Genomic DNA, 17,037 nt, shown 5'->3' on the forward strand with positions numbered 1-17,037 from the left:
ATCTCCAAGGAGCTCAAAGAGATTCCTTTTTTAGTTCATACACAAAAATTCATGTACTTTCCATGACTCTCATATGAAGTATACTTAGTTTTGTATTAGACACAGTTCTATCATGCTTCAGTGGGTTCCTGTTGCTCGCAAGATGAAGAACAAATCTTGAGAATGACCTATATGACCTCTCATGATCTATCTGGCCGGCTTTCTGCTTCACCCACGTATCTCCTTCAGATTTCACCTGTCCCTAATGCCCCAGAGTAGGGACGCTTCCCCTCTTATGAGCTCTCAGCCCAGCACATCTCTGCATGCAGCGCTCAGTATAGATTATACAGTTGTACCTCATATGATTCATATCTGTTTCCCAAGAAACTTTAAATCCCATGTCTGTTTTGACTGTTTTTACCAGTAATCTATCGTTAGTACCTATCACAAAGCTTTACACATTCTATGTGTTCAACAAATATCTCTTGACTGAATTAATAAAATGTGCTTTTCTTGTCTATAACGGATTAAAAGAAGCAAATTATGGAAAGAATCAGCCTTAAAATGCGCACACACACAGCAACATCATTCTGATCATGTAGAAGGGCAAAAAACTATACAAAGTGGACAGGAGAACTCAGAAATGATTGGAGTCCAGAGACAAATTTTCTTAATAATCGTTAGGCATTAAGGCATTTTTAATAGTCTTTAATAGCATCATTGTATTACAGTGTGGTAAAGTAATTGAGGTCATCAAGGAAGGGTTGGGTTTTTATCTATGGTTAAAATAAAAGAGAAATTGGTAACTCACCTTTAAAATACTTTAGCCCAGTGTTTCTTTGAAATATTTCCTTATTTTCTAGAGGTTAGCTTCGGTGACTATTGAGAAAGTATATTCATGTGCATTTTTCTTTCCACCTTCTAACAATTTGGACAAATGAAATATTCCCTAATCTCACATTAGAATAAATAAATTTGCATTGCACCACTCTTCTTTTGCTCAATTTGATAATTGCAAGAAAATTATTTTCAAATCCCCCTTAATACTGGTATTCTTTTTTGAATTTTTATGATATTTTTAACAAAAATATTAAAGCTCTGTAATGTTTTTTGAAAATTCTGCTGAAAACAAAAATGCTGTGTGGAATGTAAACCAAATTTTTTTTCATGTTCCATGAACAAAGCAAAAGAAGTACTTGAATTCTAAATTGAAGATGACCTTGTGCTTTTCTGAGAAAGGCTGGCAGCTGAGGTCACTGGAGTGTATTATGATGGACAGTGTAGCGCTGTGCGTGGCTGGGAGGCATGTCCATTGTGTGGATTACAGCCAAACACAAAGAATTAGACAGCTCAGAGCATTCTATCATTTCATTTGAAAATAATTGTCAAAGTCATGGGCAGCAACCATTACAACTTTCATGAAAGAACAGCATTCAATAATTCCATCACTTCAGACAGGCAGTTTGACTGTTCTCAGCCAAATACTATGGATCCAGCATATTCTATATCAGTTTCTTGTGACACTCACAGAAGCAGCATTTCTGCTTCTGCAAATCCCACCTCCACTGCATTGCTTGTAATTCTCTCTTCCATGATGCAGCCCATTGTTTCAAATTGACCAAATCATTGAAAGAAATACCAGGAAAAAGAAGATACAGAAGCTTCACACAGCACTCTTAGAATGTAAATATAGAGCAACTCCAAATCATTCACTTCCCTTACATCAACATATTGTTTAAAAAGCCTAAAATCAGCTCCAAAACAAAATGTCCACAATTTCTTCTCTAATAAAAACATAAAACAGCTTCAAAAAATCTAATCTCTTGTCAATGGTTCCAAAGGAGCCTCTTAAGGAACTTCTGAAATAGTGATATTTAAGAAGAATATTTTGATTGAGGGACACTTATTTTTAAATTCTGCTTCTTTCAGGAGCAGATTAATGGTAGCAAAAAATATGTTTGGGATTTAAAAGCAGGTGGAAAAATTCACACTTGATTAAAAAAGGAACTTCTTCTAATCCTTTGCTTTCTCCTCCGCTTCAGTATCTTCTATACATAGGGGGTAAAACATACCTTGTCTCTTCTGAAGTATTTAGAGAAAAAAATAAGTAATAACTTACCATTAAAATTTACAGCCCGAATATAGCCAAGTAGCTCTTTCCCATCAATGGTACTCATTCGTGGGCAAAGGCCAATGTATCCAGGACAGAGATCTTTGTGCATGTTGTGCAGGGCATAAGCCATGGAATACACCGCATCAATTACAAACTGAACCTTTCCTTCCTGTTCGTAAGAGGAATCCCGTGCAATTCGCTCCAGCCCTGTGAAAGAAAAAGGGAAATCATCAATTGGCAGTTAGATTTCACTGAAAGACGGCATTAGGGCTAAGATTTCCATCATTTGAGGCACATTCAATGAGATAAAACTAGTTAATTTTACTTCTGATTATAATCAATGTTTGTAAACTGGGTATTAAATTTTTATTTGGAAAGAACAGAAACTATTTCAATAGCAACAAAAATATATAAATTAAATAAAACACATATAGTTTCATTATCCTAATTCCACCTTATTGAGTCTTTATTATATTGTATGTTCTGGTAATTACATAACATTTTGGTAGTGATTTGATCGTTTGAGTAAAATGAACAGACTTGTTTTTTTCTCCCCTCAGCTTCAGATGCATCATTTAATTAGTGACCCAAACTAAGGCCTCTCCCCCAACCAGGCCTGCTCTTGTTTGCCTGTGTTCTATTTGGGAGCCATTTGTGTAAATATTAAATGCGAGTATTCCCTGTTTATCTTTAGATGACTCATTTAATGTATTTTCTTCTTGGACTTATATATCTATTTTATTTTATTTTTTATATTTTCCAACTTTATTGAGACATAATGGACATATAACATTGTGTAAGTTTAGGTATACCACAATGATTTGACATATATATATAATGTGAAATGGCTACCTCAATAAGGTTAATGAACACATCCATCACCTCACAGAGTTGCCACTTTTTTTCTTGTGGCAAGAACTTTTAAGATCTAATCTCTTAGTAAATTTCTAGTATACAATACTGTTTAACTATAGTCACTACACCATACATTAGATCCCCATAAATTATCTGGGCATTGATATTTGCTCAATGCCCAGAAAAATTCAGATGACAAAAATGTTGGGCACTCAAGAAAAAAATTAAAGAAAGAACATTGAGGGCTTACTAAGGGTCCCAAAAGGCTCTTTTGTCACCTCCACATCCCCTCAACTTTACATATCCCATAACACTTGGAGAGACCAAAAGCAAGCACTTTAAACCTTCTCATGGATGCCAGTTAGCTACCTTTAATAGTCTTTAAGTTCAACAAATGCTTCTTTTCTTCACACTAATATATATATCTTCCAAATTTAGAGAGTTGAATTAAAATGGTTGTTTATACTTGGTTTTTTACACTCTGATAAAACCAGTGACTCTCTTCCAGACAAATGTAGTGGCCATTTCACTCATTTTTATTCATGCAGTCATTGAACACCTTCTTCTGGCCTCTGTCACTTGCTACACTCTGATCCTATAAATGCTGTGGGTTGACTCTCTGTTCCTGCAGTCTGTCATGATGCCAAAGTCTGCTTCTTTTTCCACACGTCTTTGTGATTTTTTTTTTTGATGGCTCAACTTTCCATTCCCCAAGATTGAGTCCTTGTTTTTTCTCCAACCTCAAAATCCATTCATTCTCAACATCTTCACCTATTATTTTTTTCTATGGTTTAGAAATATAAGTGCGAGTCAAAAATGTTGGTTACATGGTCCAAATCACTTTAACTCATTTGGAATCTAGCTTTCTGGAAAATTAGTATTTTAGGACTTCCTGTCATTTAACTTCCAGCCCACATTTCCAATTTCCTACTGTAACTTTATGTCATCTGTTTCTATGTCAAATTAGATCTAAAACCAGGCTATCATTGTAGGGAATTATATCATTATTTCCCTAAACCCTCGCATTGAGGGTTTTGCAGGTTTTAGAGCACAGACAGATGGGGCAGGTCTACCAACAGACATCTTCAGGGTGCCAAAAAGCACACTGCCCCCTTCAACCTGCCTTAGCTTCATGATCTAAGCTAAGATCCATGCAGACGTCGGGGCACCATCCTCTCCCTAACGCTGTGCGACACTTTGTCACCTGGGTCCCAGGACAGTATTACTTATGTCCACAATGCCATCAAGTGACCTGTTGAAACAGCCTTTTCAGCTTCTGCCTAAAGTTTCTCACGCACAGTTTTAACCACAAAATAGACAATTGATATATAAACACTAAAGAATGGTCACAGAAGCCAAAAACAATTCAGTGATTTCTTAAAAGATCTTGTTTGGTAATCAGGCACTCTGGCTAGACCAGGACTGAAGAGTTTCTCACGATTATAAGACCAAAACCTGGACAGTCCTGGTCAGATCAGCATGGTTATTTCTGCACAAAAGAGGCAAGTGACAAGAGCATTTATTGAGATAAGACTCAAATAACTCCTTTCAGGGTAGACTCCCTAGGTATATATGGAGATCCCTGTGTCCCATTGGTTTGCATTACTGAAACTGATAACTGAAAATGAAGATTCCACATCCCAGAGCAGTTGTTCCCATTCTTGGTTATGTTCTCAAGATTTGTCAGCTCACTCCAAGTTTTTTGAACCAGATCTCCCAGCGAGGGACATGACAAATCTGTAATTTCAAAACACAGAAATCTACTTGTCTTAATCAGGTCGTGCAGCTATAACAAAGTACCATAGACTGGGTGGCTTATAAACAACAGGAATCTATTTCTCACAGTTCTTAAGGCTAGAAGACGAAACTGGGATCCAGCATAGCTGGGTTCTCATGAAGGCTGTGTTCTGGCTGTTTTCTTATTGTAACCTCACAAGGCAGAGAGTGGAGAAGAAGCAAGCTAAGGGCACTAATCCCATTCAGGAGGCTCCACCCTCATGCCTAAATCTAATCCTAATTATTTCCCAAAGGCCTTGCCTCCTAATATCAACCATCATATTAGGGGGGTGGGATTTCAGCATATTAATATGGGGAAACACAAACATTCTCTTCATAGCACTAACATTCCAGATTATGCCATTTGCACCGCTACTCGGCAAGCCTCCCTGCTGCAGACACACATGGACACTCACACATGCACATGCAGGCACATCTCTTCTGTGAACATTATTTGTTTATATAATTTTGTTTCTTTTTATGGACTTTAAAGGCAGAGAGAGGGTTTCCATGCCTCCATTACAATAGTGTGGAGTGTGGTCAGCAGGCATAGAATGCCCAAGCCAAACTTATTCAAACAATTAAAAATTTGGAAATTTATCACAATCCATGGAATGTCTGTAAAAGCTAGACATGTATGAATATATTATGTGTTTTAACTTTATCCAAAAATGTTCTATATTTAATATATTATGATTTTATTGCAATGCTACTATAAACTTCGTATCAATCTATAAGGATATTTCTGAGCATTCAATAATTGGAATAAAGTTATATACAACATTTTCCTGATAAATTTTAATAGCGATGCTCCAACTTAATACATATACTCTTCCTTAGATTTTCCTAAAGCATAAAAACCAATTTCATATATAACTGATTTATATTAATTCTCAAATACCACACCATCTTATTAAAGGGAACTATTTAAATTTTCACCAAACTTTTATTTCCTTTACTAGTTATAAACTCCAATTATTTTGAGGGAAGACTGAATATATTCAACTTTGCACTTTTTTTTTTTTTAAGTAAAGGTCAGAAGATTGTCTAATGACAATTGTCACATGAGTCAATAGATACTATGTCTTTTTTTCTAAGCCAATATAAACACATGGTAACAAATTAAAAGACTGAACACCATTATCATTTCTAAATTTAAAAATAAATTATTTGGTTTCTTTTTAGCTGTTTAGGCAATGTATTTTTTCCTATTCCTTAACAGTTTGATCTCATGATGATACTTAAGATTTTATAGGAATTAGTTTGCTATTCACTTTCTATATCCATTTGTCTCTTTCATCTAAAAGAGGAACTTAGGAAACTGACAGTGACTCATCAACTTAATTGGCTGTAAAATTTCATTATGCTATAGTTTCTAAAGTTAGCATTAATGTGTTGCTATAAAGTGCTAAATATTGTCAAAGGCTGTATGTCAGTCATCCATTTAAAACACTAATTGTAAAGTTGTAATGTGTTCTTAGTGTATAGCTTAAAATTAACAACATGTAACAAAGTATTTGTGTCGTGGTGGATGAAGTCAGCCTCATAAATTTTATTGCCAGATTGTTTTATGTTTTCATTAATGAAATCTAAAACTTCTAACAGTATCTCATGTTCCTGGAGACACAGTAAACTCTCACTGGTCCAAGCAATGACATAGGCACTTTAGCTAAGGTCATTCACACATCCCATGTATGTCCTTGGTTTTTTGTTTCCTCTGACTAAAAAGGCAAATCTGCTCAAGTTTGCAAAGTCCTGTACCCATGACAATGTGAGTTCTTAAAATAAGCCTGACATAAATTGTAAATTCTTTGACTGACACACAGTTGTTGACCTTTGCTTTCTAAGAATTTCCCATTTCTTAGGATATACTTTAGTTTTGTAAATTGAGATGATAGAGGCTATCTTCTTTTTTCTGAGATTATGCACATAATGCTTCCAGTGTTAATGCAGTGATGATCTAATAAACAGCTGACCAAGTCAGTGTGGGAGAAAAAGGAAAGTCCTATCAGTCCTTTTATTCCCAGGAAAGCAAACATTCAATGGCTGGCTTTTTATTATAGCTTTAGCATGTAGTGGAAATAATCCACCCCTCTAAATTTGTATGTTAAAAATATTTCTTTGTCTATCTTCTCCCTAACTTTTTCTTAAGTATGCAGCTACTGTTTTAAACAATCAAATGATTCCCCTCCGGTTGCTGTGCAGAGATTGGTAAAAAAAACAAAGAAAGAATTTGCGAGCTGCTATGAACAAATACATTTATGCATATAGGACCAAATCTTCCCCGATATCTCACATGTACGTAGTGGGTGACTTTGAAATAATTGAGAAACATGCCAGGAACTGCACCGCACACTTAAAGTAAACATAAGTCATCGAATACTGAACTTAAAACTGATTTGGATTCCAAGGACACAATAGGGGGAGGATGGGAAAGAAACATGAGCATGTTCAGTTATACCGGAGTGTCTCCTAAGTGCTAGGATGCCCAGGTGAAATGTGCTCACCTCCCCAGCTGCAGAGGGGTGACAGCATGGGCTCTGCAGTGAGGCAGGCAGGCAGACAGACAGACAGACTGACGGAGGCAGCTGGCCCCAGGGGAGAGTGCTGGCTGGCAAGGCCGACCTGCGGTCAGGGCCCAGATGCACAGCTTGTAAGGCCTTGGACACTGTCCTGAATGAACCTCACGAAGTCTCAGCATTCAACTAGGAAACCTGTCCAAAGGGACCTCTGGGACGGGGCCCCATGGCTCTAGCCAGATCTGCGCCCCCCGCCCCCACCTCCCTGTGCTCCACTTTAGGTCCTTGCATATAACATGAGCTCTCCAACCACAGGACTCCCCTTACATGTTCACTCTGCAACCTTCTTCACTCCTTCCCAAATGCCCCCTCAGCCTCCCGGCTTCAGGTAACACGTCAACTCGGGTCAGCAGGAGCAGTGATTGTTTATTGGTTTGTTTGTTTAATTTCGATCATTCATAATAAATTTTTTCTTTATTTTTATTGTTGACACTATTGCAGATGTCCCCATTTCCCCTCCGTTGTCCCCTCCACTCCTCCCCACCCTCCCTTTCCCGCTGGCCATCACCACACTTATCGGTGTTCATAGGTTATACATATATGTTATTTGACTAATCCCTTCACTTTCTTTCATCCATTCCTCCCCTCCTTCCTCACCTCTGACAGTTGTCAGTCTGTTCCATGTGTCCTTGCTTCTGTTTCTATTTTGTTCATTAGATTCGACATATAAGTGAGATCATATGGCATTTGTCTTTCTCTGACTGGCTTATTTCATTTAGCATAATAATCTCCAGGTCCATCCATGCTGCCACAAAAGGTGAGATTTCCTTCTTTTTATGGATGTAATACTCCATTTTGTAAATGTCCCATTACTTTTTTATCTACTCATCTACTGATGGACACTTGGGCTGTTTTTTTTCTTTTTTGGTAGAGAGTAAAGTTTTCATCCCCTCTCCAAGAAAGGAGAGAGGCATGGTGTGGAGAGATACACCAGCCACTTGGGCTGTTTTCATACCTTGGCTACTGTAAATAACATTGCTATGAATATATAAGGATGCATATATTCTTTCAAACTGGTGTTTTGGGATCCTTAGTGATATTTAATGATTTATTTTCAGCCCACATCAGATCAAATACCATCATAAATGCTGGGTTCAAATACTGAATATTGTTCAGTTGGAAATGGAGCGCCAAGACTGGTTTTTAAAATTATTTCTGGGATTGATGTGAAAAGTAGATTGAAGGAAACATAGGTCAAATGTAGAGATGAAAGTTGGAAGGCAGGGTAGGTAAAGGGCAGAAACAGGCTGAAAGAGTGGAAAAGAAAAGTGAGACAAAGTATACTTCGGATGTCAAATTTATGGTATTTGGCTACTTGATTACATCTGAAAGTAAGGGTTGGAGGCAATAAACAAATATGGGAGTAAGAGCTCTTCAGACTAGGTAGTAGATTATTGGCATCATTAGCAAAATTTGGAAAATCAGGTGAATAAGAAGGTTCAGTTTATGACAGTTCACCAACTGCATCAACACCTGCTAAAATGACTAATTTTTAATATTCTTTGGCATTTATTATATCTTCTACCATAGAATAAATTTTATATAATTGTTGAATTGTTTAAAGAATAAAAGGTCTAAATATTTAGAGTAAACATGTAACAGTTATATGGCTTATTATTTATTTATAACATTGCAGTGATTTAAGCCACTTTATGCAGTGCTGTCTTAAGGCCAATGGCCCGAGGTCAAAAACCTGTGTTCTAGTTCTTACACCACGAACAACTGACTTTGTCCTCGGTCAGTTCAGGATTTCATTGGCAACTGCCTACCTCTCAAAAAGAATTAGAGGATTGAACAAGATGATTAATTAGGATCCCTTCAGAGTAAATTTCTGGATTCTAAGGCATGTTGTCTTAATTCTGTTTCCTCTTTTTACTCTCTAAGATCACTTGAAAATTACATAAGGTGTAACTGAACAAATACCACTAAGCTCAATGCTCCAAAAAAGTTTAGAATATCCAGTAATGGAGCTACTGTTAACCTGGAAATTTTGCAAAAAAAAAAAAAAGTCAAATATCAGCCTGTTTTTTGTCCTGCACCCTGAGTAACTGTATGACCATATTTTCATTATTCTTAGACTTGAGCTATATGTCAGATCTGATTCCTCACCAAGGAGAAAAGTTTTCAGTTCTCATTTTATTTTGATCAAATGGTTAAAGAAAAAAAACTGTACAGAAAATAAGACCAGAGCCCTGGCTAGGGTGGCCCAGTGGACTGGCCTGCGAGCCCAACTGCTGCCTGTTCGATTCCCAGCCAGGGCACATGCCTGGGTTGCAGGCCAGGTGTCCGGTTGGGGGCATGCGAGAAGCAATGGACTGATGTTTCCCTTACACATGGATGTTTCTCTCCCTCTCTTCTTCCCTCCCTTCCTCTATCTCTAAAAATAAATACATTTTAAAAAGAAAAGAAATGAAGATCACAGAAGTTAAAGGGAAAAAGGATGCAAACAATTAAAATGAGTAGAATACTTTACAAACGGCATCTCTTTGTTCCTAAATTATTGTTACTCCTTTTTTTTTTACACATAAAACATCTAAGACTCAAAAATTTGAATAATTTACCTAAGATTACATAGTTATGGCAGTAAATGGTAAAGTCAGGTCTGACTCAAAACCTCTGCCACTACTACTACCCTCCTCTGTGAAGTGTTCTTCAATTCTTTCAACTCAGGCTTAATTTTAATTTCTTTGAACTCCTGTTTAACTTTCAGCCACTGGACACATGATTGGCTTGTCTCCTGAGTCAATTAGTAAATAGAGATTCTCTGTGTGTGCATGTGTGTGAGTTTATAAAAAGCAGTGGAGCAGGAATTAAAAAATATTATAAAATAATAACTTTTTTACAGAAACACTGACTAAAAATGATCATTGGATATTTGTGGTGAAAGCCAAAGCTAATAAGGCATATAAATTTATATTTATAAAAATTAATAGAGTATTTTAGCTTTGGAAGGTAAGACTGTATGTGTGTGTAGGTATTCATAAATCTATAAAATGTCCCTAGATAAATAACATCAAGTTCAAAAAAAAACTTCACACCTAAGGTTCTGCTTTGTGGATTCTACAGTAGGCTTTGTCAAGGGCATGTATAAACACAGGTATTGAACTATGGACTAACTTGAGCCTCAGGCTTATCTATTTACAAAGGGCAGAGAAAATGAGAAGATAAGGGTCCGCTGCTGAAAATCACCTGCTCTATATCTTCCTCTGTAATTTAAATGTCCTCCCAAGAGCTGAGGGCTATTAGAGGCAGGAGAACACAACAGGCGACACTTGTAAATTAAGCACTGAAGAGAGCCCCCTCAGTAACTTCCCTCCTTTGTGCCTGGCAATAAACAGAAAATGCCTCAGGCAGGTGCCAGATGTCCCCTTCAGGTGTTAAATTTTCCATGCAATGCCCTAGGGTTCTTGAAGCACTGAGTATCCTACATGGAGACGCAAATAAGCTTAAGAATGTATCTTTAGGCAAAACAACCCAAACCCATTTTTTTAAAAAAAGCCATTCAGAAGAGGAAGTTATTTCATAGATATATCCCCAAGTCCCCTCAAAAACAAAAAAGGCATTTGATTAAATTCAAACAGTTGCATTTCTCACATAATTATCTTAGATCATGCATATTAAAGACAAATTTTGATTCAAAATAGTATATACAACTGTTGATAGAAAACTCAATAGTTGATCATAGAGTTTCTCTCTTTCACAGGTGTCTAACCTGCGGCCCACAAGCCGCATGCAGCCCAGGATGGCTGTGAATGCAGCCCAACACAAAACTGTAAATTCACTTAAAACACTGTGAGATTTTTTTTGTGATTATGTGTTGCAGTGTATTTAATGCGTGGCCCAAGACAACTCTTCTTCTTCCAATGTGACACAGAGACACCAAAAGGTTGGACCCTCTACAAAGCCTATTAAATCTCCCCCATAAAATAATTCAAAATTTCCCTTCATAATTCCCACCTCAGCAGAAAAGACTTCTAATGCCCTAACCCCAAAATATTTTAGTTATTGTAATGGTTATGGCATGGGTTAGGATTTGCCTTTTAAAAAATACATTTATTTTTCTAATTACAAAATTAACACACAGTCTTAGAAATGTGAAGGCAAAGGATAAAGAAGAAAATAAAGAATATTTATTAGCCAGCCAGATTAACTACTATTTGCATACTGTCTGTTGCCTTATAGCATTTTGTTCTTCTCTATATTCATTGATTTTAGAGAGAGAAAGGGAAGGGAAGGGAAGGGAAGGGAAGGGAAGGGAAGGGAAGGGAAGGGAAGGGAAGGGAAGGGAAGGGAAGGAGAGGGAAGGGGAGGGGAGGGAAGGGGAGGGGAGGGGAGGGGAGGGGAACATCTATCTGAGAGAGAAACATTGATCAGTTGCCTCAAATATGTATCCCAACCAGGGATCAAATCACAACCTAGGCATAGACCCTGACTGAGAATCAAACCCAAGACATTTTTGGTGTATGAGACAATGCTTAAATTAAAATGTTTCTGTGTATACTTTTAAAAATATGCTGTATTTATTTTACCTATAGTGACAATTTACCTATATTGCAGGAAAGCATGGTTTTTATGCTTGAATTATAGTTTATTTAATGGACTCAAGCTTTTACATTTAATTCTTTCCTGGTACTCAATGTGATATCTGGTACAAGGTTGGAATCTAACATGTTTTCCAGACAGTTAACCAGTTCTTCTAGACTATTAACTAAATAAATATTCTTTTTCCCATTAATTTACATGAAATCACTTTTAACATATCAAACTCTTATATATTCTTATATATATTTGAAATTTCTGCTCTAGGCCTCTTGTCTCTTAATATGTCAATATGACACATTTTAAAATTGTCGTAGTTTTATAATAAGTTTTACCATCTGTTCATGCACATTCTAGCATTACTTTTATTTTTTAAAATTAGTTGCAGATTAAGTCCTATGTCTTTTGCACAACAAAAACAAAATAAACCTACAAAAGAACATGGACTCTGAGATCAGACAGATCAAGGTTTGAGCCCCTGCCTCTGAATGTCTTGTTCTTTACCTATAAGATGGGGATTTATACCTCTGTTCACAGTTGTCATAAGGATGAAGCATAGGTCATCTGGCACATTATTTAGTGAATAAATGACATTACTTGTCACATGGGCTAGAAAATATTTAACTTTCTATACTGTGCAACACTTTTTCAACTGCACAAGGAAATAAAAATATAAACCATATATATATATATATATATATATATATTCATATACTCATTCAATAAACATGATAAAGGCAATTTACATTCAATGATTAGGAACAACCACCCTGCAGCCCATCTGCCTGGGTTTGAATCTCAATACCACCATTTACTAGTTATGAGACTTTAAGTCTCATAAAGTCTCATGACCCAATTTTCCTATCTGTAAAATGGAAATAGTAATAGTATCTGTCCATCGGGTTCTTGTCATAATTAAATGAGTTAAGATAAATAAGGCAGCCTGAAGGTATACTGAAAATAGTAAGTACTATAAAAGGGGATTCTTATTAGCACCAGTCATTAAGCTTTTGTGCTATACAACTAGGTCTATCCATGAAGTATCCAGCCACATACTATGAAAAATAAAGACATTTTTGAAGAAGGTAAAAGATACAGGCAACATTATACACAGGACAATAACACCTCAGTCCCCTTCAATGTAGTCACCTTGAGACCCTACACAGTTCTCCCAATCACCATCAAATGCCCTGTCATATTTTCCCAAATCTCATCAACAGTCTGAAATCTCTTCCCTTTCAAAGGTGATTTTAGTTTTGAGAAAAACCAGAAGTCACAGGGTGCCAAATCTGGACTGTAGAGAGATTGAGTCACCTGGATGATTTGATGTTTTGCAAAAAAAACTCTGCACAAGACATGATGGAAGAGTGGGCATGCGTTGTGATGAAGCTACTAATCATCAGTTGCCCATAGCTGCAGCCTTCTGAGTCATCCAAATGGCTTCCACAAAGGAATGTTCAAGCTTAATGCAAAATTTGATGCAGATTTGTTGCTCTACTTGCACAGTCATTTTGAATGAGATGGCGACAGAGTACACATGCTTACTCAGCAGCATCTACCACCTTCACTGACTAGTACAGTGAAGTCGTCATTGTTCATGCATGAATATTCCAGTCTACTCTCCTTGGCTGCAAGGTTATATCAATGTTGCACAAACCATTCTCATTATATTAATAATGATTGGACTTTTTTTGGACAGAGCTTGTATTAAGTGCTGTGCTGGATAGTTATCATGAGCTAAACTAACACCTGCCTAGTCCTGGATGTCATAGAGTAACACTGGGACTAAGATCTAAAGGGTACATGGGAGTGAATTAGGTGAGACAGGAAAGTAGTGAGGAGGAAACACAAAGGCAAAGTGACAGCGAATACTCAGGGATAGAAGAGGTAGAAGAGTATGAGGTCTTACTCTTACTCTTCTGAAAGAGCTGAAATAAGGCCAGGGAAGCTGAAGCCTGCAGGTGTTTGGCACAGGTGAGTCCTGAGAGGTGGGTCAGGCCAGACTATGAGACTTTGCAGCAACCTGGAGTGAATTTGTCTCCTTCCAAGGGCAGTGGGAAGCCATTGAAAGGTGAAATCAGGTTTTCTGTTCAAAAAGAGCTCGGGTCAGAGAAACAGATGGGAAGGAAGAAAACATGGATGGGGAAGACTAGATGGGAAGTTATTTTATAATTTGATGAGGGCATATGATGGTATGGGCTAAGGTGGCAATGAAAATGGGGAAATATAAACGCACTTGAGATATGTTAGGAAATAAAATTGACAGGATTTGACGGAACTGCAGCAAAGGGTGCTGCCAGGAGTGAATTCCAGGTTCCTGGCTTTTGTATGTGGGCAGACCGTGCTGCTCAATGTGATGAGCCGCCATCTAGGCCAGAAATGCATGGTCCCATCAGATAACTGCATATTTGCCTAATGAGTGATCATGATAGTGTGTTTGTTTAAGATGGGCTAAGGAAATGCCCCGAATCTGTACGTTCTGGAAACTGTCTGCTCACTTGGCAGTATGGAAATGTGTCCTGCCTGATTTGTGGCACATCAAGGTCTCATCACTGGGTTTGTATTTTTACTATTAATTACAAACTCCCTAGGTTGTAAATGACAACCCAGAAACTGGGGAGAGAGATGGCACAGGAATTGTTTCCAAGACTACAGCATCATTCAACTCACTTCAGTCACTCTGCTGGAAAGTTATTAATAGTTTTCTCTCAGTTATTCTCTTTTGAACAAAGCTGAACAGCGAATATGACAGCCTGCATAAAGCACACACATAGGAAATAAAACTTTTCCCCTTTCCACTCTCCCTAGTTCCACCTTCCTTCTCCTTTGCTTTCTCACTTTTTTGTTTTAAGGCTTTTGTCAACAATGAAGTAATGTTACTATGAGAACACATAAGATTCTAGAACTTATAATTAATAAAATAGGAATGCTCATGCTAAAACAACCTTAAAATCATCCTATCTGCATTTTTAAACTTCATGGCATAACTTAATAATGGTTCTTAAAATCAATGAAATGGGTCACAAACAGAATATTTTTTAAATAAAACAGAAATTAACTGCATCCCATATAATAACAGGAAGTATTGTTTCCTAAAACTTTTTCAGGTGCAAGGTATGTTTGTACTGGGTTGTCATATACAACAAATTATTAATCTGGAGTGCAGGCAAAAAAAAATTTTTAAACTCATCGACCCAGTCCAATCTTCTTATTTGACAAATGGTGAAACTGAGGTAAAGGAACATGAAATGATTTCCAGGGCTAACAGGTCACAAAAAGGTTGAGACAGGAATAGAACCCTAAGTACCTAATTCTCAGACTCTTCACTTTACATCACATTGCTTCTTTTCAGCTGACTTTCCCTCCTTTTGTAATTAAGTTCCACTGGGGATAAGAAAACTTAAGGGAATCACTAAATGAGTTTGCCCATGAGGAATGAAAAGTCTTGAAAGAATCAATTAAATGAAGTATGGGGAGAGATGAATAACAAGAAAGTGTGAGTTCTCTCCCTTGCACACTTAAAAGGCCTATCAGTGGAAACCAACAACATTCTAAGAACCCTGGGTTGGGTTTGGTTTGGTTTTTGGTTAAAACTGCCAAAAGATATAAAAACAAAGGATTTTATAACAGAAGCTTACACTTAAAAGAGAAAAGCAGAAATACCTTAAGTATAAAATGTGCATCTTTTTAAATGAAAATTTTAGGATATCAGTGTGCAGTACTGGACCACCTAGATGAAAAGGGAAAACAAGCATAGCCTCTGTACAACTCGGTCAACCCTCTGGGTGACTGACTGGGCCTTTCTCTTTTCTTCCCAACTTTAGGGGTCACAGCCCAGGTGCCAGTATAATGCCAGTGGCTGATTAAAGCAAGTTGCAATCTGTCTGGCAGAGTTTCTTTGCCATCTTTCAAAGGGACAGGGACCAGACAAGATGACCTCTCTTGTTGCCTTCCAATTAATTCAGTCAGCCTCTGCTTCTATCAGACATCTTCAGGGATGCAAGCCATCCACTCATTCCAAGTCCTCACCAGGAATCAGTAAACACACAGGCTGCAGACCGCGTTTAATGAATAAGCAGGATTCATCTTTCAGCCGTGATTTACAGCTTGTTTCTAAATATTATTTTGTCTCCTAATAATCTGCAACCTCACAAAAGGCAAGGATTGGTCTGCCTCCTCTGAATATCCACAGGGTCTCATCTGGTGCCCAAATACAGCTTAGGTTAATATCAATGTTTGTTCAACCAGCTGGAACTGAATTTCTTTCTAAAGAAGGACATATCAATAAGATAATTCCAATCGTCTGGGCATAAAGACTCCATCCCTATTGCTTTAATATTCTATGAAATTCCACTCTAGGAAACTATTATAAGATAAAGTACAGATGAGAAAAATTTTGTCAAATAAACTAAAGCCACACCTCCTACTTTTATGTTTAAATAAATGTACATAAAAGATAGAGTTAGTAGGGGTGTTTTTTGTTTCATTTCTCTCCATATGGACCAGTAGGATAGTTTCCATAACAGAAAAAATAGAACATCTAAGACTAACTGTATTAGATAGTGTTGAAACATTGGATCCAAGATGAGGTAAGTGCTCCTTTCAAACCCCTCATAAATCAGTTTATAACTTCCTAAACAATCATAAGACATCAGTACTCATTAAGCAGAACTCATACACACGGTTGCCGAAGATCAAAAATTGTAGCTTTTGACTAAGAACATACCTTACAATGGAAAAGGAGTAGATTTGTTTGATTTTTTTACATCTAACTAATATAAACTGTAATGTCCTTCAAGGTTACTTATAAACTAAACTATAGTTCATGATTTAGTGTGAGTCCTATCAGGACCTAGAAAACTTTCCAAGACAAAAGTTGGATTCTGGCCCTGGAAGGACTAATTTAACCACTCACAGACTGTTCTGGCAACAAACCTTGCTTTCATCTTGAGAGATGGAGCATGATTGTGGAGAGCAGGTCCAATAAAATAGCATTGGTCCGATCAAGGTAGCATAAAGTATATAAAACAAAGTGGAGTCATTCATGTCAACCAAAATGACTGTCAGTCAGCCATGACATCCTGGTACAAGAGGAAAACTACCTAAGTCAGAGCAGACACATCTGGCAAGGAGACACACTTGGTCAGAACAGACACACCTGGCAGGGACACCTGAGATTTCTGCACATGTGATCAG

At 37.2% G+C, this 17,037-nt stretch overlaps 1 protein-coding gene across 1 annotated transcript in view; it reads right to left on the bottom strand.

The window, feature by feature from the left end:
• The window catches only part of GRM8 (glutamate metabotropic receptor 8), an 823,740-nt gene that overhangs the window by 339,148 nt on the left and 467,555 nt on the right, over positions 1–17,037 (bottom strand). Inside the window, exon 7 of the mRNA XM_054564284.1 lies at positions 2,099–2,299. Within this exon, the coding sequence (XP_054420259.1) occupies positions 2,099–2,299 (201 nt within the window). The remainder of the gene's footprint in view (positions 1–2,098; positions 2,300–17,037) is intronic.

Source organism: Pteronotus mesoamericanus, unplaced genomic scaffold, assembly GCF_021234165.1.
Source record: "Pteronotus mesoamericanus isolate MK-2021 breed Mesoamerican mustached bat unplaced genomic scaffold, CSHL_Meso_final scaffold_85, whole genome shotgun sequence".
NCBI lineage: Eukaryota > Metazoa > Chordata > Mammalia > Chiroptera > Mormoopidae > Pteronotus > Pteronotus mesoamericanus.